Source organism: Capsella rubella, unplaced genomic scaffold, assembly GCF_000375325.1.
Source record: "Capsella rubella cultivar Monte Gargano unplaced genomic scaffold, Caprub1_0 scaffold_6, whole genome shotgun sequence".
NCBI lineage: Eukaryota > Viridiplantae > Streptophyta > Magnoliopsida > Brassicales > Brassicaceae > Capsella > Capsella rubella.
Window position 1 is genome coordinate 5,494,918 of NW_006238918.1, and position 26,904 is coordinate 5,521,821.

Consider the following 26,904-nt stretch of genomic DNA (forward strand, 5'->3'; position numbering starts at 1 on the left):
GCAATAATACAGCATGGAGGGGGCAGAGAGAGATCCAGAACACTGTTTTTGTTCTTCTTCTGTAGATATGTGTTTATATATATCAACCAATTATTATTATTATTTTCTTAGAAACATTCGGTATCCTTTCTATCCCATCACCATTTTTATATACAAACCTGTGACTTATCTCGTTGGAGTCTTCACCAACCAAAACAAAAATAACAGCAACTTACGACACTCAAAATATTTTTAACAAAATGAGTAAACTTAACGATAACTTAACTTTTTTTTCTCATCTGGGAAGGTCTCTGAACAGAAACAACGGAGCATTCACATTCTTCCTCTCCTCGTTCCCCGGAAATGAGAGTGATAGAGACAGAGAAGCTGCATCCTCCCCGTCATCATCATCTCCTACATCTGCTTTCTCTTTTTCTTTATTCATATTACTATTATTGCTACTTTGTTCACCAGCGTTGCTACTTCCCCCTAAGAATGGCAATAATCCCATTGTGTCTGCTTCATTTGTTTCCTCGCCTCCTAATGCCAGCTCCAGATTCGGGACTCTACCGCTTGTTAACCGTCTCTCACTGTTGTTGTTTTCATTGCCAAGCGGGATGAGATTATCAACCATTTCGCTGTCGTCTCTTTCGACATTCAAGTCCAAGGGAAACACGACTTTGGGACTACTCTTCTTCATGATCCCCGAATCATGACTAGATGTATCCCGCGAGAAACTGCTGCTTCTGTTTTCTGTCTTAAGCTTCTTATTCGGGGACCCTTCGCATAAACCGTCATTATTGAGCTCCACTTTCTGGTTTATGGCAGAGGAATACTCGTTGGTGGGTCTTGTCAGTTCCCAAAGTGAACGCTTCCTGTGAGTAGCCGGACTACAGTTGAGATCTTTTTCTAGAGGACTGTCTTGGCCATGGGACTCGATCCCTGAGCCCATGACAGTCAAAGGCAGATCCTTTCTACCACCTAATTCTTGTTCCCCAATTTGCTGGACCTTCCTCACTAGACTATCTCCAGAATTGGTTCCAGTAGCTTGATGAGGGATATGATTCACACCTCCTTCTTCCATATTGGGAGCAATTTCCTCCTGTATTAAGGAACACAAGAATGAGACAAAAAGGGACTCCCTATATTAAGGGATGAAAATACACGGCTTCAGAGACAAAGGATTTATACACGGCTAAGAACAACCCACCTTTGTGCTCAGTGTTCTCTCGATTGAGGATACTATGTTACTTGGATTCTCATGACCAAGTGCATCTGTCCCATTCCGAGTTTCAATTATGTTGCTTGTACTCTCAGGTAGAGAAGACACTTTCTCCAAATGATTGGAAGGAGAACTCGTTTGACACAGCTCACTGGGGTCTCTGTCTCGCGGCAAAACATTTGAAGTAGGCAAAGATGTGTTCTTTTGAGGGTTACTGCAAACCTCTTCTTTTCCTCGGAATACACCCCAAAGGAAATATAACATGTTCCAGCCTGCAAGGGAAAATATGTCCACATGTAAGCAGTAAATTGCAGACAGACTAAACTGGCATTACCTTCTGAATATACTTTCAAATCATTGGTGCTGTTTTTGAAAAAACTTATCAGACAGCATCAACAAGATGGTCATGTGCACAAGTGTAAGACTTTTGGCATTACAATCTTGAAACCAATCGATCAACCAAATGATAATAGGCACAGGCACAAAGTGTAAGAGTTTTGGTAAGCATGCTTACGCTGGCAATTTGAAGGAAGCTGGTTGGACGCAAAAATCAAAAGCTCAACATTATCAAGGTTTCCTTTCAGGGCTAAATCGTTCTTGATCATGTTATCTACCAGAGGCTTGTAATTTCTCTCATAACTGTTTCACAAGTAGTGCGAAACTCTCATCAGTAAATATATTTAAATGTTAAAACATTTAGAGCACCAACACGAAAGTAGAGCCAGTAAATAATCATGTACAAAACCTACCTCTCAATGTCCTTTGCAAAGAAGAATAGAGCTATATGGTCTTCCTTAGTACCTAATTTTTGAAATTGTCCTGGCCATGTACTCAGCCGAGGTACTTCATTCAAGCAGAATTTTTCTGGAAATTTATTCACCACTTCAGCAACCCTGGGTGATGCTAAAGTTGATAGATGTGCTTGCATTCCACTACACATAGCTGACTGGTTTCTGATTTTCCGCACCTCCAAGTCCCCCCTGGAAAATGATACAAGAGCTTCAAGTCAATATGCATTCATGGACATATATAAAACGTATTCCTCAATGAAAAAATAATAGACACCAAAAAAGAGAATTTCTTCACAACAAGGAAGGAAAACCTACTGCCATATAGACTCATGGTCAGGAATGGCTGAGCTTCTCAATATAACAGGTGAAGGAACTAAAGGAAAATCTCTCATAACAGGCTTTGTAGAGGGAAATTTGACTTCAAGTTCCAGAGATCGTGGAGGTATTGTATCAGCACCAGAGGGTACAAGCTGCTTCTCATTTGTTACAATTGTCTGCTTGTGCAGATCAGAAGCAGGCCATAGAGTTGGATGCCCTCCTTCGTGTGATACATAATTCTTAGACATCTTTGAAGGCAATTGATTTCGTGGAGTCTTATCAGAACTAGAATCCACATTAGGTACCAAAGACGCATCAGCTTGTTCCAATCCTCTGTTCTTGGTAAAGCTGGGCTTTTTACGCAGAGCAGCATCTACTGCTGCTCGTAACCTATTACCCTTATTTATATCCTCCTTAACGTTTTTTGTGGTAGAGAGATCACTATCAGGCACGCCTGGGGTGTCACTAGATTCTACAGTCTGACCTCCCTTTTGAGATGATGGTAAGCCTTTTGCACCAGATAACAGGCTAGACCTTTGGCGTTTACCAAATTCTTTGCTTTTCTTCCCTACCTCTCTAGATTCCCTGGACCGAGGTAATCCATCATGAGAAGCTACAGTACCGTGGCTTGGCAGTTCGTCCTTACAGTCAGCTTGACTTGAACTTTGCTCGCTGGCACTGCACTTTTCATTTGTGGAAATATCCCCTCCTGCATAGGGAAAAAATAAATAAAAAGAGCTCAATTATAATATCTTAGAAAGGGGATCATTTTCCCCTAAAAAAAAAGGGGGATCATATACTAAAACACATAGAAAAACATACCAAAACAAAGTACTATCAAGGATAAATTAAATTTATTGACAAAAAAAGACAAGTATCATACCCGCCGCAACTGGATTTTCTAGACGGTTTCGGTTAAGATTACTGACTTGTTTTGTCAAGCTACCTCGTTTACCATCAGACTGCAAACCCTTGAAATCACGATTATTGTTTGCATGTGAAACAGACGAATTGCCACGTGATTTCAACTTCTGGTCAATGGAGGATGTTGACACATTAGCTTCTGTACCACGATCTTTCATTTGCTTTGAGCTTTTGCCTTCTTGCAAATGATAAACTTTCGATCCAATCATTTTTGTGTGTGAGTCATTACCACTAGAACTCCCTTGATCTGTAGTTCTACTTGACATTGATTTTCCAATATTTCTCTCCTTTAACTCAAGTGCAGTCTTTTGTCTTGGGTGAATAGCATCATCCATAAGTTGTACTTTCGGTTTTGAGCTCGAACAATTGAAGGAACTGGATTTCAAAAATGCACCTGAAGAAACAAAAAACTAGGTAAGAGAAAAGAGAGAGTTGCGTTTAGGGACAGCAGTGCCATTATGCAGCCTACCTTTAGGAGGTTGGGGCTGTGAACCAGTAGATCGTACACTTTCTGTGTCATCACTGAATGATGTTTGATGGTTTAGCTTTCCCCTTAACCTGTCTAAGCCCTTGAATGAAGTTTCCCGAGATAAGGCACCTACTCTGGGGAGAATAGGTTTCTTGGGTGACCCAGTTGAAGCCTCAACTGCCTGTCTTTTTGCATCTGGACATGCCTCAATTTTATCTATGTGCCTTTTGCCGGAGCTGTGTGTATTGAGGGTTACCTCAGTTTCTCTTTTTCTCTTAGCCTCTGCATGTTTCAACTTCAAGTTCATTAGACAAAAAAAAACAGCACCATAGATTCAAACTTGATGCTACTTTATTCCGCTAATTTTTTCACATATAGCATGCCCAGTAAACTATTCAGCTTTACCTTGCTTCTGCTTTTCAGCTTCCTCAGCACATTCTTCACATAGCCAATCACCCCCAGGAACTTCATTGAGCCTTTCCCGCATGCAATAGCTACGTAAAATAAAACACACAACTATATTACTATCACATAAAATGGCCCTACCTTGAGTTATAATCGATGGACGACATGACAGTCAAAATTAATGGTTAATATCTATCCAAAATAAAATTATATCCCTAACATGCGGACAAATGCCAAATTTGTAAATTGGCCATTAGTATGTTTTCTCTCCATGAATAGAAGAGTAGGCTTACGTGTGTTCTGCACCATCACTGCATCCACTACAGATAGCGAGTAAATCTTCACGACCAGCATCTCCACATATATCACAAACCTTTACCTAATCAGCAAAAAAATAAACCCCTTTCACATGAAAATATTGTTGAGCAAATATGGCAACAAAAGACAAAGTAGATGTGTTCGCTAATTTCTTCTAATATGAAGACAAAACAGTATTACTTACATCATGTTCCACCATTTCAGAGTCATCACTCTCGCTCTCAGACACAGCTGATGAGACTGGCTCATCTGATTTATTTAACGAAGAGCTTTTACTTGACTTACCATCCTTCCTATTCTCGCCTGAACGTGTAGATCCTTCAACTGAAGATTCCTCTCTCTGTTTGTCACCCCCTGATCCTGATTTTTCCTTGAAATTTCCTCTCTCAGAACTGACTCTGTCCTCATGGTTGGATGATGAATTATGCAAAGATTGTAATTTCACTTCATCTTTCCTAGAGCCACCCAGAATTAATGGATCAGAAACCAGAGCTGAACCATCAGCTGAATCTTTATTGCCCATCTTGTTATTCAGATAACCTGAATTTGATTTTTTGGCTCGATCATCAGAAAATGTCCCATCTTCCTGTCCCTCTACACAATTAGAGCTCTGATCTAACACCTTAGCTAGTTCAGAAACTTTCTGTTTCATCTTGCTCCCAGATAGAGATGTCTTAGAAGTCGTCATCGCAACAGCTCCTGAATCATCTGATATCCCAGAAAATCTTATAGTTTCCTTACTCTCAGCACTCTCAGAGAGAGCATCATGACTGGAATTAACAAGATTACTTGCTTCACTAGTAGTGGTATTTAAACTGTTGTGAGCATTAGCCATGGAAGAAGGCAAAAGACCGTCCTCGTTTACAGAACACTGGCTACCCACTAGTCCATGACAGTTTTCATCTGATGACTCGTCCAACTTTGGTCCTGTGAAACCTACATTACGGTGCATGCATGATGAACAAGGAGCAGAACAAACATTACAAGTTCCAGACTCCACTTTTGAAAAACCTCTCTGACCCATTGAGCGCTTACCAACTCTTCTTTCAGCCTGCAGGAGATATAATAAAAATATAAAATGTTAAGAGTGATTGACAACAACAATCACCAAAGAAGTAAATTCGAGAGTATACTACAAAAGTGTAGTTATAGCCATATATATATATGAAGCTGTTATATTACTTAGAACCACCAACTTCACAGCTTCATCAAAAGCTATCATGATCACAATCAATCAAAAAGTAAAACGTGCATGATGTCATGATCAAATGCTAAATACACAACTTCATCACTTCTTGTCACCCAGGAAACGAACAAGGATAATACAGCAACAGTGAAAAAAGGGGTTAATCTCACCATCTACAATAGAATTAAGTTGCCCGAAACCGATTTCTATCCAGCTCTTTGCAACTGTTACAAAGGGACAAAGAACATATTAACAAAACTGCACAACATTTTCCAACAAAATGGAGATCATAAAGCAGCTAAACAACAAATTTACAAATTTAAACCAAACCCAGAAGAGAAAACATCAATTACCATCATCAACCAATCACCATAAAAAAAAATCTTAATAGGAGAACGAACCCATAAAACACGGAATCTTAGAGATAATCTAACGTAAAATCAATCAAAAAAATCAAAAAAAAAATCCCTAAAATTGGGAAATAACATTACATGATTCAGGTCTCCAAATCATGTCCCTTTGAATTCGATTTCCCCTAGCATCTCCATCAGCCTATCGAGAAAAAAACACGAAACCCTAATTTCCCTTTCCAACTCCTACAAACCCTAACATCTCCCTATACCCAGATTCGATGCCAATTTGATTTAAAAATCTATCTATCTCTCTCTCCCTCCCCTCCCTTTGAGTGGTCTAAGCAGATTAAGTGATAGCTCTCCCTAAGTTTCTTCTGGGTTCTTGCCTTTTCCTCGTGATATACACAAACAACACGAGCCAGAGATGAAAGCTGTTGATATATACCTCTCTCAGGATCTATACGCCCACATATACATATACACATACACTTATATTTTTATATATTCAGACGTATAAATTTTCAATAATAAATTAGTATTTGTTTTGACGAATATTTGTTGGATTTAGTCACACACACACACAAGATTAAGAAGAGCTTTTAAACGTGGTTACTACCGAATTACAGTTACTAAATTACCTTGTTCTTTTTTATCTTTGTCTCTGTGTTTGATCGATTCCTCCTCCTTAAGACTTTTCTGAACGCAGAGAAGAATCTGACCGACCCCCTTATCTCTTTGGCTGTTTAATTTCTCTGAAAATTCTGAGATATTTTTATGTAAAATAATCATTAATCCCTAGTAATATGTGAATATAAAAGTTTACATATTGATGATGTCTTTTCTAAGGGGGTGTTATTCAACTTTGTATTTTAATTGATTTGGATGTATTTCAAAATCTAGCGTTATTTAACGATGTATTTTAAAAACCACAATAAAATCTGCTGTTATTGGATTTAACATTTGTTGGATGTATTTTAAAGTATTTTAAAACAAGCGTTATTCAATTTTCAATGGATTTTGTTTTCTTTAAGATTTTAATGTATTTTACATCTAAAACACGTACAAACACAATCCTAACACTTTTCAAAGGATTTCATCTCTTTCATACCAAATCCATCTTAATTGTATTAAAAGGCTATTGAATTTTAAAATCCACCCGTAATTAAAATCCCTTAAAATTCTCCATCTAATAACACCCCCTAAATCTCTTAATTGGAAATCTAGGGAAGACATTTAAGATAATACTAACTTTTATCTAGTTAAAAACATTTTGTGGTCTTTATTTGGTCAAATGGCCAACTAATTACACCCAATTAAAAAGAGACCACCAAAATAATAATAAAATAAAACCATTTAATTATTACAATTACAGTATTCAATTTAATCCGGTCTAACTCCGGTTTAATCTGGTTTAGTTTTGAGATTTACCTTCTGTGGTCGGCGCACGCTTTTTCCCGCCAAAAAGAGCGGCTCGAGATACAGGCGCGCTAAAACCCTAAAGAGAGAAGTTGTCGATTTGCTCCACCAACGACTGTTCGTTCTCCTGCTCCCATGGCGCCTTCCGGCACCGTCGCTGATCCCCTACCAACTTCAACCAACGATTCATTTAATTCCGGCGACACATCAGAGAATGACATTCGGGTCCGTCGAAATTTTGTTTCATCATTCTTCACTGAAACGCCGTTTGGATTTTCAGAAACTCAAAAATTTGAATTGGAACATTGATTTCGTTGTGAGCTGGTTGTGATACGTATGTGTATATTTTCTTCGTTTTCATGGCAGCCATTTTTTGTACTCCACAAGGCTTCGTCTGGGAGCAACCTCCATGGGAAATTAAATGGGACTGTGAAAAGCAAACGGAGGATTGAGTCGCCTACGCCTAAAATTGCTAAGAGATCTGAAGTCGAAAGCGTTGAAGAAGATGGCCAATTTTTCTCGACTCTACGCTTGAAAGTATTTGAGACTGTCTGGTCGAAAATCGAAAAGACAATCGCAGTGAGTCTCAATCTTTTTATTTAATCTAAATTTGCTTCTAATGTGTTTGAATCTTCAACGTTAGGGTCGGTCTTCCTTGATTTCTCCCTATTAAAAGTTGTAATTGGGACTTTTTAAAAAAATTGGCAGGATGTTCTGAGAAATTCCAACTCCAAAGTATTTAGTGGGATTTATGATTGGATAAGGGAATCATTTGAATCGATCGTATCATCTGGGGCACTGAGGATATCAGAAGCAGTTCGATCTTATCCTGTTTTAACTCAGGCTTCTTCCAAGCAACTGCTCACTGCTATGGTTCTCACAAGTAAGTCCTTAAAGATTAGTGTCTCCGCACGTAGCATTTAGATGATGTTTTTAGGGAATCTTCTTGTACATTAACTTTATATTATTTTCAGGGAATCTGGAAATGGTTGATGATTTATTGACTTTTCAAGAACTGGAGTTGCAATTGAAGACTCAAGGATGCCATGTGGCTAAGCTTTCATCTATGGACTTCTCAGCCAAGACTAGTGTAGGAGGTTGCCTTAGAGGTTTGTTACGCCAGTTTGTGATGCCAACCATAGATGTTAGTAAAGTCTGCATAGCCTTCCATATCCTTTTGTTTTGTAGCCTACTTGCACAGTTACTGTATCCACTAAGTGCTTTCCTTCGTAACGCGAATTTTGAGCAGGTGGCTGATGTAACCATTCTTGCATCATGGTATAGAGAAAACAAAAACCATGACAATCCCGTGGTAATAATTGTGGATGATACAGAGAGATGCTGTGGGTCTGTCCTGTCAGATCTAATTCTTATATTGAGGTATGAACATTTTTATGCTTGCTGCGTTTACATTGTATCATGTTGAGGTTTCTCAGCTCATTGGAGTATTAGATTTTTGTTTTTCAGAAACCTTGAATTTTATTTACTTTCAGTTAAGTCATCACCATATCAAAGTGTGACCTGCTCTTTCATTTTTTTTTTCTATTTAGTGAATGGGCAGTCAAAGTTCCAATTTTTTTAGTAATGGGTGTGTCCACAGCACATGATGCACCTAGAAAGATACTATCAGTGAACGCGCTGCAGAGACTGTGTGCTATTAGGTTTACTCTTAGTTCTCCTGCCGAACGAATGGATGCAGTTCTCGAGGCTGTTTTTCTAAGGCCATGCTCTGGGTTCACTGTTAGCCATAAGGTGGCGATTTTTATGAGAAGTTACTTTTTGTGCCAAGATGGAACACTGACATCTTTTGTTCGAACTCTCAAGGTATTTCTATCCCTTTACGATTAGGTTTCAACTTGTTTTGTATCATTTAATATCTGTTGTTCATTTGGTTATACATTCTTTTCTCAGATAGCTTGTCTACAGCATTTCTCATCAGAGCCTTTAAGTATCATGCTCGAGCACTTCTGTCAAGATGGTATTAATCAGGTATGCCTGATGTCCTAGTCTGCAACTTCAACAGATATATTTCAACAGATCCTTCAGCTTTCTCAGATATATTTGACTTTGGTTTGGTTAGTACTTCCATATGTATAATAGCGTAGTTGATAATTAAGAATTTTAGCTCATGTTTCGCATATTAAGAATTGATAGATATTACAAAGAGTTCATATGTACTCTGTTTTTTTCTCCTGTAAAGCTGTCAGACAAAGGTACTGGACTATTGACAGAAGCAACAATGAAGCATGCCTTTCACTTGCCATCTGTGACGAGGTACCCCCAAAATTTTACCATCGTTACGATTTTATGATTTCCCTATTTGTATGTTGTAAGAGCTGGCGGCCAGTTTTGATCGTCATTTTTGAAATTCATGGATTAATAGGGAATTAGATGCACTAATTTCTTCTCGTAAACTTTTGACTAGGAATAAAATTACGCGGAGTACTTATGAAATGCTGCCTCAGTTTTTGTCTGACTTGCAAAGGATGCCAAATCCCTGGAGCATAGTAATTTTGGTGAGTCTCTCTTTTTTTGTTATGGTTCATCATCATAGATGCCGTTTTTCTGTGAAAAATAGTTTTTCAATTTATTAACAACTTAGATAGGAAATGTCGTGAAAAATCTTTTTTAATGATTAAAAATATTCCAATGGGCTTAACAACGTTGATAGGGAATGTTGCACTTTATGTTCTCTGGGTGGGTTAATTATGAGTTCTTTCCCTAGACTGTTTCTTTTCGATTTCTTGTTTTAAGGCAGATTTTTTTATTGTTTCTCCTCACATAGTTCTTCTACCAGTTTATCTGGACTCCTGATGCATATTATTTTTCTCCTATTGTATGTGAATAGAGGAAATATGAGGTCGTTCTGTTCTGCAGTTGGTTAGAGTGATTTCTGCTTTAGTATAAACTAATGAGCAGATTCTTTGTATACTAATCTGCAGTGTATATATGAAGCTGGAAAGTATGATAAAGTTCGACTGCTAGACATATTCTGTGAGACACTTGACCCAGAAGCACGTTACTTGAGATATTTTTCACCTTCGGCAACTGCCAACTGTCAGACTCACGATTCAGGACGTAGTTGTGTTATTAGACGGGTTCTGCGCAAGCTCAGGTGAATTGAGTTGTAAGGAATAAACGTGAAATATCTCCCTCACATAATAGCAGCCAAGTACTTTCTTAAACTTGTGGACCGCACATAATTTTCAGATGGTTCTGTTCAGATGGCATCTTAGTATACTTACATTGTGCTGCCAAATTTAGGGAACAAGATTTTTAGGATAAGTTTCGGTAAATCATGTTAGATCGATTAATAATTTTATCTGTTCTTGGGTTAGTGAGCCTAAAAATTATAGGTCATTGAGAGATTGTGGAGATTAACTCAAAAGTTTTGGAACTCTTGCATGGAAATTTTCTCAGGGACCTTTCACCTTCACAGCTGTCTAACATGTTGAAAAGTTGGGAAAATCTCACTGCGGATTTCAGTGAGGTAATAATTAACTAAATTTTATCACGTCATTTCCATTGAACTTTTGTTTTGGAATCTATATATCTGAAAATATTGCTTGAGAGATATCACGTAAATGATCGTGAAAAGATGAATCACTTGGCATCTTATTAGATAGGTTTTGTTTATCGATATATGTTTGTCCATCTTCAGTTTTGATTTCTCTAGATGAGTTATTAACTTGTTTGTTTGTTCTCTGCCGTTAGATCAATGATAAAGTAATGGAATTGCATCCGTTTATGAGATCCGTGGAAGCAGCAGGTCAGAGACAAGGACTTCCTAACAGCCCAAAGTAAATCTCTAAATATTGTTCTCTTTTCAAACTGAACACCATGTATGAGTTTAGATAGTTTCCCTTTTGATTTTTTATATTCTTGGAAAGTCAGTCTCTTAAAATATTTTCCTTTGTTCCCATCATTCCTGTGTATGAGGAAACTTGGTGTCTTATGCAGCTGATATGTATTGATTTCTATATACAGAAGTTCATCTACTCTCATTAGCTTCTGTTGCTCATCTTAGTAACCACGTACACTGAATAAAAGTTTGATTTTGATGTGACAGAAAGCATGCATCACGAAGCATTTCAAAACATGAAAAGGAGCTTAAAGCCATGACTGATAAGGTCGCCGTAGTCATAGAATTCATGCTAAGGTGAACTTTACTTTGTCACGGAGTATTTTTACCTCCGAGAAAGCACCTTGTTTTTGAACGTTACATTGTTTTTTGATTTGACTACCGTAATTTAGAATGTTATCATTTCAAAATGTTTTATACGTAACTTCTGAATTAATCTTTTGTATGGAGTAGGGAATATATGAAGCCAGTTGAGAATGTTCCTTTCCATGAAATTTTATGTTTCAAGGATGTCGATAAACTTCAATCAGTAAGTACTTAACATCCTTATTCCTCTTGTGTTCTCTTATTCTTATATTACATGAAAGTTTTATAATAGATTATTAATTATTATATGCTGCTCCTGTTGTATCATTCTTATCAACTTAAAGCAAACCAGTTACAGGATCAATTCTTAGAAAGTCTGAACATTTTTTTTTTTTTTTAACTGATTCATTAAAGATTGATAGATTGCTGTCGCTTCTCTTAGTGCTTAAAACTTTACATTTGGCTTTTTTCTCTTTTTCTCATTAGTCTGATATTTGTGTCTGTTTTAGGCTTTGCTTGGAGACCCAAGAGGCAGGATCCAATCAGATCTACTGGAATCTCACAATATCCTTCACTGTGTGTGTTGCAGCAAGAGAGGAACAAATCTATTGCCTTCCATGCACGATACGTCGATTTTGTGAGTCGTCCTTTACCTTTGTAAACTTGCATTCTCATGTTATCGCTCTTGAAACAATTCTTTTGGTATTACTTTTTTTCTGGAATATGATTTTCGGAGATTTCCGTTGTCCCAAACACATGAACACAAACCCACTTATTTCTCCTTTCTTTGTTTCAATATGTGTTTCAAGAAAGGTTTGTGATAATTGATTATTTAGGTACACACTGGCACAAGAGCACGCTGATGTTATTAACCTCCATGACTGGTATCAATCTTTCAAGACAATACTTGTTCCCCGGACTAGCAAAGCTAAACCAAAATCAAAGTCATCTTCAAAATCAAAGAAACGGAAGGATATATGCGAAGAACCAGAAGCACCCGCTGAAGCTCTAATTCAGTATCCTTTTTGGTATTCAGATTATGTCCTTGGGAAGAAAAAGAAATCTCGATTTCATTCTTTAGTAATTAGAATCAAAATTAATAATCGGTGATCCACCTACTGTCATCCTTTTTTATTTTTTTTTTCATTTTGCAGGACATTTCACATAAATGCAGGCAACCAGAGATTTCATAATTGATCATAAAACTTTAGATTCCTTAACATTTGTTCCAACAGAGCTCGATTTTGCAGAGCTGTAATGGAGCTTCAGATAGCAGGACTAATTCGCATGCCTTCAAAAAGACGTCCAGATTTTGTACAAAGAGTGGCTTTTGGTTCTTAAGGATAGTTTCAATACTTCCTTCCATTGTAAGTGTGCTTTAATCTATATGTGTTCATAACCAGTTTCCATGAATCTGTTCAGACGCTTATAGAGATTAGAACTGGCATAAAATACTTTCTTTGACGTCTTATCTTAATGTAAACAGAATAGTAAACTCATTTTTTTCATGAATCATGACTCTGACTCACCAATAGAAAACTAGATCTAACTGAGACTCGTCAACAAGCTTTTATCTCTTTTTTATTATTATCCATAGTTGAATATTCAAAACCATGGAAAAAGTCTTTCTGTGTTAAGATTCTCAAGTTTCCTCCCTAAACTCCTTTTATTGGACCAGTGACTTGGGATGTCTTTACAGTTCCCCATCTTCGAGTTTTGGCAACTGTAACAAATTCTCCCGTCTGCTCTAATTTTCTGTTGAACACCCCGAAATCATAAAATGTCTATGATAACCCTGGTCACGACTTGTCTTTGTTTCTTGCTGGTGTCTAGCTTCCCATGGACGAACAAGGCCAACGTAAATTGCCTGAGGACCATAAAATCCCAAGTTGAAGATCCCAATGGATACTTGTCCAGTTGGAATTTTGCCAACGAAACTGAAGGGTCTATCTGCTCACTCAACGGTGTCGATTGTTGGGATCTGAAAAGGGTTATGAGCATTCAGCTTTCTGGTTATGGTCTCAAAGGAGAGTTTCCTCTTGGAATTAAGGAATGTTCTGATCTGACAGGTCTGGATCTCTCTAGAAACAACTTCTCTGGTCCTTTACCATCCAACATATTCTCTTTAATTCCATTTGTTACAATTCTCGACCTCTCCTACAATCAATTCTCCGGTGAAATCCCTGTCAGCTTATCAAACATTAACTATCTGAACAGTCTTACGCTTAGTCATAATCAGTTCACTGGCCAGCTTCCTCCCCAGCTAGTGCTACTTAAACGGCTCAAATGGTTCTCAGTGGCAGACAATCTTCTGACCGGCCCTGTCCCGAATTTTGAGGAATCCTTGCACATCGTACCTGAGAATTATGCTAATAACCTGGATTTGTGTGGTGGGCCTCTAGATGCTTGCGTTGATCGGGAAGAAGATAGAGAAGAAACTATCCCGTTCGGGAAGATGAGTGCAGCAATTGGTGCGGCTTTTTTTGCACCAGTAGGTGCATTCTTAGGCTGGTTCTTCTCCAATGGTAGTAAAGAGAAACAAGGAGATATAAGACGCCGAAACTGGTTTTAGTACATTGGTGACTGAAAGTATCTTGATCAATGTCATTTCTACACACTTATACAACAGGTAACTAAAAAGAGTATATCTAATACTTTATTATATCTACACCTTAAGATACTTGAGTAAACTATGATTTGTGACACACAAATAAATTACTGTATTATGTTAAAAGTTGTGTTTACTTTCTATTTTATTTCAGTTTTTTTGTTATAACAGAACAAAAATCATTCAAAAACTATAAGATAAGATATTTGTTTTCTTGTTATATGAAATTAAGTATAGTAACAAATTTTTACTGTTACAATTAATGTTATAGCTTCTGTAATATATTAATTTTAACTTTGGGAAATACACACCTTAGATTGGTGATTTGGTGGTTACTACATTATGTGTCGATTATTGTTTTTTCTTAGGATTTTTTGCTTCAATTAATTTCTCTTGCTGGAACAAAATCTCTAAAACATAAACACGTATAATCTGCCAAAAACCAGAAACTAAACTAACTTCGTTGCACTATATATTACGAATCAAATTCAAAATAAAAAAAGGAAGAACACACAACGATGATCATGGATAGATTCGTCTATGTTTGTTTATTCTTCCTATTCATTTCTTCGACATCAAAGTTGACCACAAGCTATCCCCTCTCCACAAAGTCTCGATGGATTGTGGACGAGAAAGGCCAAAGGGTGAAGCTAGCTTGCGTGAACTGGCCGGCTCATCTCCAGCCCACGGTAGCTGAAGGGCTAAGCAAACAACCATTAGACTCCATCTCCAAGAAGATTATCTCAATGGGATGTAACTGCGTTAGGCTCACTTGGCCTCTTGATTTGATGACTAATGACACATTGGCCCTTAAGGTTACTGTTAAACAGTCTTTCGAAATCTTGAAGTTGTTTGAAGATGTTAGTGGGATTCAAACTCACAACCCCAAAATCCTTAATCTCCCCCTTTTCAATGCGTTCCAGGTAAAAGACAATGTTAAGAGACTACTTTCTCGTAATCAAATATTGATTTATTCGATCCCTATTGTACCGGACTAGACCGGTTTATGTTCAGTAGATGGACTATGTATATCTAAACGTGAACTAATTTGAAACAATAGCAAATTACAAAAATACGATATTATACTGTTTGTCATGATCAGGAAGTGGTATCGAACCTTGGAGAAAACGGAGTGATGGTGATACTAGATAACCACTTGACAACCTCAGGCTGGTGCTGTGGCGAGAATGACCTCGACGCCTTCTTCGGTTACCCTAACTGGAAAGACGTGAGAAACGCTACTTACTTGCAGAAACTCTCCGGAATCCAACAGCCCTTTAGAGGTAAGAGTTCTTCCTCTTTTGTATATCTAAATAAAGAGAAAACGCAAATTAGTAATAGTATTTTTGTTTTTGGGATTAGAGCTAGCATATGTTAAATTAGTTTTTTTCCACATAATCGAATCCGAACTTGTTACACTTATTTTAAAATATGTAACGCACCAATGAAATAATATTAGTGATAGTCATATATATATAGTGATACTCTCTCTCCTATTTCATATAAATATCAATTCATTTTATTTAGTATAAATGGATTTAAATGCCGCATTCAGAACCGTAATTGTCCAAATTAATAATGTGTGAAAGAATCTATTCGAACCATATTCTTGAATTTTTAAAAATTCCGAATCTTGAGATGTATGCATGCAGGACCTGGATTACAATCCAAGAACGTTCTTTTCCATCCATCATCTGGACTCTGCGTCACGAATAGCCCCTCATATAAATTAGCCACAGTTCGATTAGGACCATGCCCTAAAGCTGACCCATGCACTTTCAACCCCAACAAAGGCATTCTTCGGATCAACAAAATGTGCGTCGAAGCTCCAAATGTTGCTGGACAAAAGGTGAAGCTTGGAGTTGGCACAAAGTGTTCTAAGTTGGGACAGATCGCAGCTACCAAGATGCATTTTTCGTTCAAGACAAGTAATGGTTTGTTGCTATGTCTTGACGTGGACGAACGTGACAACATCGTCGTCGCTAACCCTTGCAAGTGTTTGACCAAGGATGCTTCGTGTGATCCAGCTATCCAATGGTTCAAAGTTCTTTGAATTCTATATGCTTTCTTCTTGAAATAAGCTATTTGTAATCTCATCAAGACTACGATCGAGCATCTTTATCCTTTATTTATATAAATATACACTTATCCTTGGAAATAAAACTTCATGTTTCCCCTTGAAACTTTGATGTCAAAATTACTCAAAAGTATACTAGTTTATTATAATACACCGCCCAAAAATATAAGTATGCACACTTTTGATTTTATATAAAATTTGCAAGCACTCAACTAATGATAGCTTAATGCCTTAATCACTACAAGCTCTTTGACAAAAAAAAAAAGGATCGTAGTCTTAAGCAGAAGGAAAATTAAAAGCTTTGGTGACAAGAAAATATTTTTTACAAAACTAATTTAATTTACTGTTTTATCCCAGAGATTAATGTTAGAACTCCAAAAAAAAAGTGCAAATATTTGCACATGACAATTTTTTCTTGGAGATTTTCAACATACACTACTACAGGACTACTAGTAGTTGAATCGTTTAACGTGTCTAAAGAAAAACTTTGTCTGCTGTCCACAAAAAACAAACTTCTTCTTTGAGTGGGCTACGACGACTGAAAACAAAGTGGGCTGAAAATCGAAGATCTTGAGGCCCATTATGATCGTTGCGCGATATCTAATATTTCTCCACGTGTCAGTCAACTTAGCCACTGAGAAATTTCCAGATTACCTGAGTCATCTGACTCACTTGGAACTTAACCACAGACCCAAAAAAAATGATAAGCCTTAGGATTCAACCCTGCACCGCCGGTGTTTTATCGGCGTCAGTCAGCCGCGCCGGTTATATCAAGCAGTGCGGTTCGACTAAACCGGGAAGAACCTTCCGGTTCGGAACGATGGCAATGGCGGCGAGTCCTCCTCTCGAAATCTGCGTCAAAGCATCTATCACTACTCCCAATAAGCTCGGAGACTGTTAGCTCTCTTTCTCGACTTTAACTTTGAATTCTGGAATGAGGATTAAAAGCTGTAATTTGATCGTGCTATCTAAATTGATGCGTAGTTTGTCTATAGTGATTAGAAAACTATAACTATCCAAACAATTTCGAAATGTGTTTGATAAAACTGGAAATTGATCCTTGTTTCGTTTGAAGATTAGTAGACTTAAAACTGAGGTTGATGTTTTTTCTTAGTGAGTTGTTTATATTGCGTAATTTTATTGATAGGCCCATTTTGCCAAAGGGTGTTGTTGACTATGGAGGAGAAGCACGTCCCTTATGACATGAAAATGGTGGATTTGAGTAACAAACCAGAATGGTGAATACACTTGGATTCATTCCTTTATGTGTTTTGAAGTTGACATGATTCTTAATTAATAGCAGTCATTGATTTCCTTTAGTATTTTCTTAACGTGTCGTCTTCTTGTTTTGATGTTTTCAGGTTCTTGAAGATTAGTCCAGAAGGTAAAGTACCAGTGGTGAAGTTTGATGAGAAATGGGTTCCAGATTCGGATGTTATAACACAGGCTTTGGAAGACAAGTATCCTGAACCTCCTCTTGCAACCCCACCTGAAAAGGCTTCAGTGTAAGCTAATCCTTTTCATTTCTTCTCAGTCTTATTATGCCGTCTACTTGTTATTGTGTACTTGTTATTGTGCAATTGACTTATTAGTGTTCTTTCCTGGAAAGAAAAAGGTTCAGCCTGACAATCTGCATACTTCCAGTTAAGAATTTGCGTTTATTGCCTATGTCTGCAGTGGGTCGAAGATCTTTTCCACATTTATCGGTTTTCTCAAGAGCAAAGATTCAGGAGATGGAACTGAGCAAGTTTTCCTGGATGAGCTTAGTACATTCAACGACTATATCAAGGACAATGTAAGCTCTTTTGGTCTTGATCTCTTGCATTACTAGTTCTTCGATTATGAGCCAAACATATATTTACCAGTCTATTCTTCCTAAATTAACTGTGAAGGGGCCGTTCATAAATGGAGAGAAGATTTCAGCAGCAGATTTGTCATTGGCACCAAAGTTATACCACATGAAGATTGCATTGGGACATTTCAAGAACTGGTCTGTTCCAGATTCACTTTCTTTCGTTAAATCATACATGGAGGTAAATGTCTGAAAAAAAAACTAGCTAGTCCTTTAGATGTTTCTTCTCAAATTCCAACAACCGCATTCTTGTTCGATCAATTTCTTTTCATTTGGATTAACCAACCCGCTATAATGGATTTACAGAATGTTTTCTCGAGGGAATCATTCACGAACACACAGGCGCAAACAGAGGATGTAATTGCTGGTTGGAGACCAAAGGTGATGGGTTAAGAGATTTAGAAGTTGACCTCAAGAGATCATCACTCATCTTCTTTGTCTTCTACTAAATGTAAAAAAACAAAACATAATAATCAAATCTTCTTCACCACCTATAAGTTATAATCTAGTATATGTACAACTTTACTTATATTGTGGATAAGATTGCATTGCATACAAGTTTTTTACTACTAGTAACAAATAGCATCATAAAAAAAAGTGATCTAACGGAAGAAGGTAAATAAATATACTCGGTCTGGACTGTTGAACCAAGTTGTAAGCAAAAATAAATATGAACTGTGAGCTAGACCATGAAAACAGTTGTAATTACAGAATCGCCCTTTCCTCATCCATTTCATTCCCTCCTCCTCCTCCTTAAACCCCCATTTGCCTCAGCAGCTTATCTCTTCTTCTTCTTCTTTATTTCCTGGGAATTTCAAATTTTGGTCACGCCCCAGATTTTCTCGGGAATCTGTCGGGCGTTTCTTCAGAATCCGCCATGATTCTCCAAACGGCTCTATCTCTACCCACGCCTACTACTGCTACTACTCTACTATCTCCCAGCTGTCCTCACCAGCTCAACACTCTGTTCTTCACTCACCGACGCCGTCGATTAACTTCTCCGGCCCGTTTGGATTCTAGTTTCTCAAAACGTAGATTTTCCTGTTCTGGTTTGTGTTCTTCACTCACCTCTTTGGTCGCCTTTAGCTTTTGTTGGCAACAAATGGTTGCTTATGTTTGTAATTTCCCTTAATTCGATAATTAACTACAAGATTATTCAGTTGCTGCGTCAGGAAATAATGTCTTTACTTCTCCTGAGACATCCAAGATCTTTGATTTTTCCTCGGAGGAGAAAATATACAATTGGTATTTTTTTTTTCTATTCTGCTGATGATATTTGAATGTCAGAGTTTGGATATTCGCAATGTACTATGATGGGAACATATGATCATTCTGACGATATTTGGGATTTTGGGCATTGTTAGGTGGGAGTCGCAAGGGTACTTCAAGCCGAGTTTTGACAAAGGAGGCAGCCCTTTTGTGATACCAATGCCACCTCCTAATGTTACTGGTTCTCTGCACATGGGCCATGCAATGTTTGTCACTCTTGAGGTTGTGGAATCCATATTCAGATAATTCACACTCATTTGGGTATTCCATTTTTATGTTCCTATTTTCAATTTAGCTTCCTAGTTTGTTCGTCTTGCTTTGCCTCGTTTATTTAATATGCATATATGTGCGGTTTTGTTAGGCACTTCCCCAGTTCTTAAGTTGGCTTGAAAGATGGTTTAGCAATGTCATGCTTTTTTTTTTATGCGTTAGCTGTGTTAGACTATGGTTCTGCTATTCTCATCACATTGTATTTTGGTTTTGTTTTTACAGGATATTATGGTTCGATATAATAGGATGAAAGGTAGGCCAACACTTTGGCTTCCTGGGACCGATCATGCTGGTATTGCCACTCAGGTTCATTTTCCCGTTCATAGTTCAAGTTTTGCATAATATTCATATTCATGTTTGCGTGTGTTTTTTTTTGTGCTCGCTTTGATTTTTAACATCTTGCTTTTTCCCATTCCATTGCTATCTTTCCTACACCAGTCTCCCACATTTTCATTATTAAAAATTCCTGCTCTTGTTGAGTATAGTTTGTTTATATAATATTTGCATTGTTTGGTCAATGTTTCTGCAATATTTTACTAACCTTCTATATATGGAACAGTTGGTCGTGGAAAAGATGCTGGCATCGGAAGGCATTAAGAGGGTGGATTTAGGTAGAGATGAGTTTACCAAAAGAGTCTGGGAATGGAAGGAGAAGTATGCTATCTAATCACTGCAATGAATTTATTCAAAGAATCTTTTCAAAAAAAAATTCAAGAGAACGATCCTATACGTTTATTTTAATTTAGTCAAATGATGTTCTTATACCATTCCAAAGGCCATTGCTTTCATTAAAAGATAAAATCCACTGTATTTGTATCTGATATATTAAGGATAAGGCTGGAATGATAGTTTGTGTTGCTTTTCTCAGGTACGGCGGAACCATCACAAATCAGATTAAAAGGCTGGGTGCTTCTTGTGATTGGAGTAGAGAGCGCTTCACTCTTGATGAGCAATTGAGTCGTAAGGCATCTTTCTATAGTATCCATAATTTCAAATCTTCTGTATGGTGATTCTTAAAGCAAACTATAGGTGGTGCTCAAAGTTGACTTTATATTTTAAATGGTATTTAAGAATTCAAAAACTTCAGCAAGAACTATTATCCAGTTTTTAGGCGGTTCATAAAATTTCTTGTTTGCCTTTATATCTACACCTTGACTTTATTCTCTATATTCCTTGATTCTCCTTTCCCTCCATTTTGTAGGAGCTGTAGTCGAGGCTTTTGTGAAGCTTCATGACAAGGGGTTGATATATCAAGGTAAACTAATATGTATGTTGGTTTCTGTTGTCTTAGTTGTAAGTAGCATGTGCTGTACTCATACGACGTTTGGTGATTTTGGCATAATGTTGTTCCAGGATCTTACATGGTCAACTGGTCCCCTAATTTACAGACTGCTGTTTCAGACTTGGTGTGTGGTGTATCTTATCTAACACTTTTGTTTGATTACTTTTTCTTTTCTTTCTAGAAGTGACTGTCTTGTTCTTACCAGGAAGTAGAATATTCGGAGGAACCTGGGTTTCTATACCATATTAAATACCGTGTAGCTGGAAGGTACTGTCCAACTACCAGTACTACCTTTACTTTTCCTTCTACTCTGTATTTTAAGGATCCTTATATATAGCAAAACTATGTGAAAAGATAACCTCTTCTCACATCAATTTGATTATTCTCTCCTGTTTAAAGAGCTCATAGAAGCATGATCGTACCGAGGCGTTAGATTATGTGGTATGATCATTAGAAACTTGTGGAACTCAACGCTGGGTCTGTAAGAGTTGCTTCGGCAGTAGTTAACCTTAAATTGTGCTAGTAAATTGTTCTGGGAAGATTAGTGACTACCTTTGTTCTGTTTATGGAAACGGCTTATCTGATATTTCCTTGTACAGCCCTGATTTTCTTACTATAGCAACGACTCGTCCAGAGACATTGTTTGGTGACGTGGCTCTTGCCGTGCATCCTGAGGTTGGTACTGAATTTTTCATTGATATTAGGATATCGGGAATCAGAGATGGCATTATCAAAGTGTGTTCGATATGTTTTCAAGTATTGCGTATCGTTTGAGGATTAATGTTGTGAAATATATTTAACATCTAACAGGATGATCGTTATTCAAAGTATGTTGGTCAGACAGCAATTGTACCTATGACATATGGTCGTCATGTCCCAATTATTTCTGATAAGGTAAACTCAGATCTACTGCCTGTTCACTCTTTGTGATGTCTTCTAGGATCAAATATCTCTTTCTAAGTTTAACAAGGAAAAGGCTGCAGTTGTTTTTCTTTGCTTTTCTTCATGCTTTTCTCATCAGTACTTTTTGCTGGGAAACTTCTAAGTTCTACTGTTCTAGTTACTCAGAAGCAAGAAACTGAATACCTCATAGTATTTCCTATGCTGTTGTTCATGCATTTCTCATCAGTATTTTTTTTTACCGTGGCAGTATGTTGATAAGGATTTTGGTACTGGTGTTCTGAAGATAAGTCCTGGGCATGATCACAATGATTATCTCCTTGCAAGAAAGTTAGGTCTCCCCATACTGAATGTGATGAACAAGGATGCAACACTAAATGACGTTGCTGGCTTGTTTTGGTAAAATTTGTTTTAAACTTATATATTAGCTGCATTTGTTTCAACATTATGAAATGAAATACCCTTAGGTTACATCTTAGCGTCCATGGCGCTAACATACATCCTATTTGCAGTGGCCTTGATCGGTTTGAGGTGAGGGAGAAACTATGGGCAGATCTTGAGGAGACAGGTTTAGCTGTTAAGAAGGAGCCTCATACTTTACGAGTTCCAAGATCTCAGCGTGGTGGAGAAGTATTTTTCTACTGACCCAGTAGTATTACTTTTTCAGTTCATATATTTTCTCATGCATGGTTTAACTGGTGTTAGGTTATTGAGCCACTTGTAAGCAAACAATGGTTTGTCCACATGGATCCTTTAGCTGAGAAGGCTCTTCTTGCTGTTGAAAACAAAGAACTTACCATCATACCTGAGAGATTTGAGAAGGTATGTGAGCGATCAGTTGTGTGTTATTAGTTATCGAGCTGGTATCTGTTTTTTTTTGCTCCTCTCAGTTTGGCATATTCGATTTTTTATTGTTTACACCGCTTACTTCTGCTTTTGCTTATATATCCTGTCGCCCCTTGCAGATATACAATCACTGGCTGACAAACATTAAGGATTGGTGCATAAGCCGGCAACTGTGGTGGGGGCATCGCATACCAGTTTGGTATGTGGTTGGGAAGGATTGCGAAGAGGACTACATAGTCGCTAAAAATGCTGAAGAAGCCCTTGAGAAAGCCCATGAGAAATATGGAAAAGATGTTGAAATATACCAGGATCCAGATGTTCTTGACACCTGGTTTTCCAGGTTAGGTTCTCAGTTAGATTTATCTGGAGATTATTTTTCTTCTGTGTGACATTGTTATAGAAATAGTCTCTAGTTTAATTATGTGAAAGTTTCACACAATGGATTAGTGCTTTTCCTTTAAAGAATATATCTGCAGCTGAACATATTTTCCTGATTTTGGAAGAATTTATATAACTTACCAATTTTTTATTTTTTGGTCTGCAGCTCATTGTGGCCATTCAGCACTCTTGGCTGGCCTGATGTATCAGCGAAGGATTTCAATAACTTCTACCCTACAAATATGTTAGAGACAGGGTATATTCTTTTCTTTCTTGTCGATCAGGAAAACACTGGCTGCTACTATCAGGGTTACTATTAATGGTACACCCTGCACTAGTAAGGAAAATATTTTGGACCAATATGGCAACATCAATTTCTTACCAAGAACTGATATTGAAATAAAGTAAAACCTGAAAAGAAAATGCGCTTTAGTAAGTTCGCATCTTTGAAATTCTTATTATTCCTCTATATAACTATTGTCCTTTTGTTTGGACAGGCATGACATACTTTTTTTCTGGGTAGCAAGAATGGTTATGATGGGAATAGAATTTACAGGGACCGTTCCATTTTCTCATGTCTACCTTCACGGGCTTATACGGGATTCTCAAGTAAGTTTTGGCTTTTTGCTTGTTCTAGTAAATGTTCTTTTCCTTATGAAGTAACTACTCAAACCTTGATCATTGAGGATTTTCATATCATTGTCTCTCACTTCTCCCTCTATGCTATTTAAATGTTAAGTAACTTCTAGGATTTATATTTATGGGGAAACTTGTATTCACGTTCTGTATATTTCCATTTAGTTGACCAAATTATTTGGAATTATCAGGGGAGGAAAATGTCAAAATCTCTGGGGAATGTGATTGATCCGCTTGACACAATCAAAGATTTTGGCACTGACGCTCTGAGATTTACGATCGCACTCGGGACTGCTGGTCAGGTTTGAACTCTACTGTGTTGAGGCAGCTGAACCACGATTTATAAAAGATTTACATTAAGATGTCATATTTATGTCTATATTACTTTCTATGTTTTCCCCTTTACATTTTTGTTAGGATCTGAACTTATCTACTGAGAGGTTAACTGCAAATAAAGCATTCACCAACAAACTATGGAATGCTGGAAAGTTTGTGCTGCATAGTCTGCCTAGTCTAAGTGATACATCTGCTTGGGAGAATTTGCTGGCCCTCAAGGTTTGCTTGCTTTTCCCTCTCCACTAGAAAGTATAAGGGAACTGTGGTACATTTGTCCTTTTAGTGACAGACTAAGTATGATAAAAAGTCCAAACTATTTAATATATGTTGAAGACTATCTTTGTGTCAAGATGGGTTCATGGACCATAAAAGTCTCAGAAAAAAACGAGGTAGCTTTAAATGTAGGAGATTGGTCAGACTCTTTCATGGAGTATTTCCTTCTGAGCGTACCTTTTTCCTTAAGTTAGAACAATCGTAGAATTGCATCACAAGATAAGCTACCTTAGTGTCATGACCCGTGACATTAGGCTGCTCACTTACCATCGAGTTGTTGTGATATTTCACAATGTTTAGTAATGTTTAGTAACAAATTTCTAACCATTAGCTTCTCTTCTTTTGACAGTTGGACAAAGAGGATACCCTGCTTAGTTTACCCTTGCCTGAATGTTGGGCGGTATAATATTATAACCCTGAACTTTCAAATAGTATCAATTTGTCTACCACCTTGTATTCATTTTTGTTATTTTCAGGTGTCAAAACTCCATATTCTCATTGATTCCGTCACAGCAAGCTATGAGAAGTTGTTCTTTGGGGATGTAGGAAGAGAAACATATGATTTCTTTTGGAGTGACTTCGCTGATTGGTATCACTACGTGAAATCTTAACAACCAATACATGTTTCTTGGACTTAATTGACTAACTTAGTCTACTCTAAAGGTATATTGAAGCCAGCAAATCTCGACTGTATGGATCTGGAGGCAATTCAGTTTCTCTAGCTTCTCAGGCAGTTTTGTTATATGTCTTTGAGAATATACTTAAGCTGTTGCATCCATTTATGCCGTTTGTAACGGAGGATCTATGGCAGGTAGCATTCTCTTAGTTTTGCTATCTGTATATTTAATTTCTACATTGGTTGCCCCTTCACCGTTTACTTGGCCAACTGCTCTGGGGATGATTTTTCCTTATACCTAAGAGTTTTTCTATGCTCACTGGACGTTTTTCAAACCGATGAATGCTTAAACTGTTATCTTGGTAGTGTTGCTTTGTTTTGGAGATGATGCAAAAGGACTGACAACCTAGTTATATGTGGTTTATACTTTGGTACTGCTACCAAAATGATTTCAGCTTCAAAAAACTAAATTCTAATTGCATTTGTATTTGTATTTGTAGGCACTTCCCTACAGGAAAGAAGCGCTCATTGTATCTCCATGGCCACAAAATTCACTTCCAAGGAATGTTGAATCAATAAAAAGATTTGAGAATTTACAAGCTCTGGTCAGTATGAATTTCTGCCTTTATATATTCTGCTAACCTCCAACAGAACCATACGTAAAGGATTCATATTAGAAGTTCCTAAAAATTTGACACACTGCATGCTAAATCACAGACCAAAGCCATTCGAAATGCACGAGCAGAGTATTCAGTGGAACCGGTAAAGCGTATATCTGCCTCCGTTGTTGGAAGTGCAGAGGTTATTGAATATATTTCGGTCAGTAACTTGTTCTTTCCTAATAGTTAAATTATCTTACGAATAAAGGTTTAATGATTTGCCTTGTGTTTTTTTACTCGTTAAAAGCTGTGTCTTTATTGTTGCTGCAGAAAGAGAAGGAGGTGTTAGCTCTTCTATCAAGGCTCGACTTAAACAATGTCCATTTTACCAATTCCCCTCCTGGTATAATAATCTTAAATCCAGTTTGCTCCCTTTTTTCATGTTATCTCAATTAATTTCATTTATGTGGGATTCCGCTTCAACTCGTGGTCAAAAGTAAAACAATACAACTGGTTGGTTTCTACAGGTGATGCAAATCTCTCAGTCCATCTTGTTGCTAGTGAAGGACTAGAGGCATATCTACCTCTTGCGGCCATGGTTGATATATCTTCTGAAGTCCAACGCATATCCAAACGTCTATCCAAGATGCAAACTGAATATGGCGCCCTCATAACTCGCCTCAGTTCACCAAAGGTATACCATTACAAATGAAAAGAATCTTCAAAACACATGTTAGAATTTGTCTCTAATAAGCGCATGAAATTGCGGGTGCTCGGTTTTGAACTGCTTGTTTTGCACGATTTTGAAACACTGTAGTTCGTGGAGAAAGCTCCAGAAGAAGTGGTGAGAGGTGTGAAGGAGCAAGCAGAAGAATTAGAAGAGAAGATAAAGCTGACCAAAGCTAGACTTGATTTTCTCAAGTCTACTTCTTTAGTGTCTCAGTAAATTAAAAGATCTCTCTCAGGTAATTTACGTAGCGGCTCATGGACCATTAGATATCGGTTTATTTTGCAATGATCATTTGAGGCATGAGGGCATTGTCCATTTAAACTACCTACAATTAATTTTTCGTTTTTTAGGGACCCCAAATTTAGCTTGAACCTACCCAAAGAAAATGTTCAATCGTCAACTTTTTAAATCAGTGTCGTACTGTTGGGTCCATAATGCCTTTAATCATGAACAGTTTCAAGCAAAAATGTGGGTAATTTTAAACTCCAATTGAAGTTATCAGTGATACACATGTTTTGTTGGTGAAGCTATTTTGTTAGTTGTGCTACAATTGTATTTAATTAATAACTTCACCAACAAAGCATGTGTATTATTAGTCAATAGTATATTCATAGCTCTCTTCACCAAAACAAAAAGAAAAGTATATTCATAGCTCTCTTTCACAAAGTCATTGTTTGTTCCGA

At 37.4% G+C, this 26,904-nt stretch overlaps 6 protein-coding genes across 12 annotated transcripts; 5 read left to right on the plus strand and 1 right to left on the minus strand.

The window, feature by feature from the left end:
• Positions 1-68: 68 nt before the first annotated feature.
• LOC17882505 lies at positions 69-6,681 on the minus strand. Of its 3 annotated transcripts, none has more exons than XM_023781638.1 (12): positions 6,604-6,681; positions 5,783-5,836; positions 4,611-5,477; positions 4,402-4,487; positions 4,109-4,197; positions 3,704-3,985; positions 3,194-3,628; positions 2,308-3,019; positions 1,951-2,181; positions 1,716-1,840; positions 1,190-1,473; positions 69-1,081 (listed from the first exon to the last, which is right to left on the minus strand). In XM_023781638.1, exons 2-12 carry the CDS (start codon positions 5,783-5,785, stop codon positions 275-277), a joined length of 3,921 nt encoding a protein of 1,306 aa, XP_023637406.1. In that variant the 5' UTR covers positions 5,786-5,836; positions 6,604-6,681; the 3' UTR covers positions 69-274. The 3 variants fall into 3 exon arrangements, with proteins under 3 accessions (XP_023637406.1, XP_023637405.1, XP_023637407.1); XM_023781637.1 differs by lacking the exon at positions 6,604-6,681 and adding an exon at positions 6,104-6,378; XM_023781639.1 differs by lacking the exon at positions 6,604-6,681 and adding an exon at positions 5,966-6,069.
• Positions 6,682-7,462: 781 nt separating this feature from the next.
• On the plus strand, positions 7,463-14,286 carry LOC17883711 (origin of replication complex subunit 3). Of its 3 annotated transcripts, XR_002833628.1 has the most exons (19): positions 7,463-7,606; positions 7,748-7,960; positions 8,090-8,264; positions 8,356-8,525; positions 8,631-8,761; positions 8,932-9,205; positions 9,293-9,370; positions 9,582-9,655; positions 9,807-9,897; positions 10,324-10,496; positions 10,802-10,871; positions 11,096-11,181; positions 11,451-11,540; positions 11,697-11,772; positions 12,059-12,186; positions 12,386-12,565; positions 12,785-12,916; positions 13,383-13,618; positions 13,767-14,284. XR_002833628.1 is itself a non-coding variant. In XM_023781866.1 (18 exons), exons 1-17 carry the CDS (start codon positions 7,517-7,519, stop codon positions 12,888-12,890), a joined length of 2,205 nt encoding a protein of 734 aa, XP_023637634.1. In that variant the 5' UTR covers positions 7,463-7,516; the 3' UTR covers positions 12,891-12,916; positions 13,383-14,286. The 3 variants fall into 3 exon arrangements, 2 of the variants coding, with proteins under 2 accessions (XP_023637634.1, XP_006287135.1); XM_023781866.1 differs by having other exon boundaries at positions 13,383-14,286; XM_006287073.2 differs by lacking the exons at positions 13,383-13,618; positions 13,767-14,284 and having other exon boundaries at positions 12,785-13,061.
• On the plus strand, positions 13,330-14,121 carry LOC17882544 (probably inactive leucine-rich repeat receptor-like protein kinase At5g48380). The gene has a single exon (XM_006288416.2). It carries the CDS (start codon positions 13,330-13,332, stop codon positions 14,119-14,121), a length of 792 nt encoding a protein of 263 aa, XP_006288478.1.
• A 395-nt stretch (positions 14,287-14,681) lies between the features above and the next one.
• On the plus strand, positions 14,682-16,210 carry LOC17883874. The gene is made up of 3 exons (XM_023781965.1): positions 14,682-15,080; positions 15,260-15,440; positions 15,810-16,210. Exons 1-3 carry the CDS (start codon positions 14,682-14,684, stop codon positions 16,208-16,210), a joined length of 981 nt encoding a protein of 326 aa, XP_023637733.1.
• Positions 16,211-16,901: 691 nt separating this feature from the next.
• On the plus strand, positions 16,902-18,652 carry LOC17884168 (glutathione S-transferase DHAR3, chloroplastic). Its single transcript, XM_006288431.2, has 6 exons — positions 16,902-17,130; positions 17,382-17,472; positions 17,596-17,739; positions 17,912-18,029; positions 18,127-18,267; positions 18,393-18,652. Exons 1-6 carry the CDS (start codon positions 16,935-16,937, stop codon positions 18,477-18,479), a joined length of 777 nt encoding a protein of 258 aa, XP_006288493.1. The 5' UTR covers positions 16,902-16,934; the 3' UTR covers positions 18,480-18,652.
• Positions 18,653-18,833: 181 nt separating this feature from the next.
• On the plus strand, positions 18,834-26,704 carry LOC17881524 (valine--tRNA ligase, chloroplastic/mitochondrial 2). Of its 3 annotated transcripts, XM_006286941.2 has the most exons (27): positions 18,834-19,135; positions 19,247-19,331; positions 19,451-19,577; positions 19,848-19,931; positions 20,185-20,279; positions 20,494-20,585; positions 20,827-20,880; positions 20,979-21,031; positions 21,113-21,174; positions 21,507-21,582; positions 21,718-21,801; positions 22,058-22,206; positions 22,320-22,437; positions 22,513-22,629; positions 22,773-22,993; positions 23,198-23,287; positions 23,529-23,640; positions 23,859-23,969; positions 24,085-24,222; positions 24,626-24,676; positions 24,753-24,865; positions 24,940-25,087; positions 25,393-25,497; positions 25,610-25,711; positions 25,822-25,894; positions 26,019-26,185; positions 26,309-26,704. In XM_006286941.2, the coding sequence occupies exons 1-27, from the start codon at positions 18,964-18,966 to the stop codon at positions 26,435-26,437; spliced, it is 2,928 nt and encodes a 975-aa protein (XP_006287003.1). In that variant the 5' UTR covers positions 18,834-18,963; the 3' UTR covers positions 26,438-26,704. The 3 variants fall into 3 exon arrangements, with proteins under 3 accessions (XP_006287003.1, XP_023636963.1, XP_023636964.1); XM_023781195.1 differs by lacking the exons at positions 18,834-19,135; positions 19,247-19,331 and having other exon boundaries at positions 19,529-19,616; XM_023781196.1 differs by lacking the exons at positions 18,834-19,135; positions 19,247-19,331; positions 19,451-19,577 and having other exon boundaries at positions 19,848-19,917.
• Positions 26,705-26,904: the final 200 nt, after the last annotated feature.

Coding starts and splice junctions, on each gene's coding strand:
- LOC17883874 (XM_023781965.1), top strand. CDS start 14,682: ATGGATAGATTCGTCTATGTTTGTTTATTCTTCCTATTCATTTCTTCG. Junction 15,081..15,259: donor CCCTTTTCAATGCGTTCCAG/GTAAAAGACAAT, acceptor TGTCATGATCAG/GAAGTGGTATCGAACCTTGG. Junction 15,441..15,809: donor AATCCAACAGCCCTTTAGAG/GTAAGAGTTCTT, acceptor GTATGCATGCAG/GACCTGGATTACAATCCAAG.
- LOC17882505 (XM_023781638.1), bottom strand. Junction 3,986..4,108: donor AGCTGAAAAGCAGAAGCAAG/GTAAAGCTGAAT, acceptor TGAAACATGCAG/AGGCTAAGAGAAAAAGAGAA. Junction 2,182..2,307: donor GACCATGAGTCTATATGGCA/GTAGGTTTTCCT, acceptor ATCATTTTCCAG/GGGGGACTTGGAGGTGCGGA.
- LOC17884168 (XM_006288431.2), top strand. CDS start 16,935: ATGATAAGCCTTAGGATTCAACCCTGCACCGCCGGTGTTTTATCGGCG. Junction 17,740..17,911: donor CCACCTGAAAAGGCTTCAGT/GTAAGCTAATCC, acceptor CTATGTCTGCAG/TGGGTCGAAGATCTTTTCCA. Junction 18,268..18,392: donor TCGTTAAATCATACATGGAG/GTAAATGTCTGA, acceptor ATGGATTTACAG/AATGTTTTCTCGAGGGAATC.
- LOC17882544 (XM_006288416.2), top strand. CDS start 13,330: ATGTCTATGATAACCCTGGTCACGACTTGTCTTTGTTTCTTGCTGGTG.
- LOC17881524 (XM_006286941.2), top strand. CDS start 18,964: ATGATTCTCCAAACGGCTCTATCTCTACCCACGCCTACTACTGCTACT. Junction 20,280..20,493: donor GTCTGGGAATGGAAGGAGAA/GTATGCTATCTA, acceptor TGCTTTTCTCAG/GTACGGCGGAACCATCACAA. Junction 23,641..23,858: donor GGCTTATACGGGATTCTCAA/GTAAGTTTTGGC, acceptor TGGAATTATCAG/GGGAGGAAAATGTCAAAATC.
- LOC17883711 (XM_023781866.1), top strand. CDS start 7,517: ATGGCGCCTTCCGGCACCGTCGCTGATCCCCTACCAACTTCAACCAAC. Junction 8,762..8,931: donor GATCTAATTCTTATATTGAG/GTATGAACATTT, acceptor TTTTCTATTTAG/TGAATGGGCAGTCAAAGTTC. Junction 10,497..10,801: donor CGGGTTCTGCGCAAGCTCAG/GTGAATTGAGTT, acceptor AAATTTTCTCAG/GGACCTTTCACCTTCACAGC.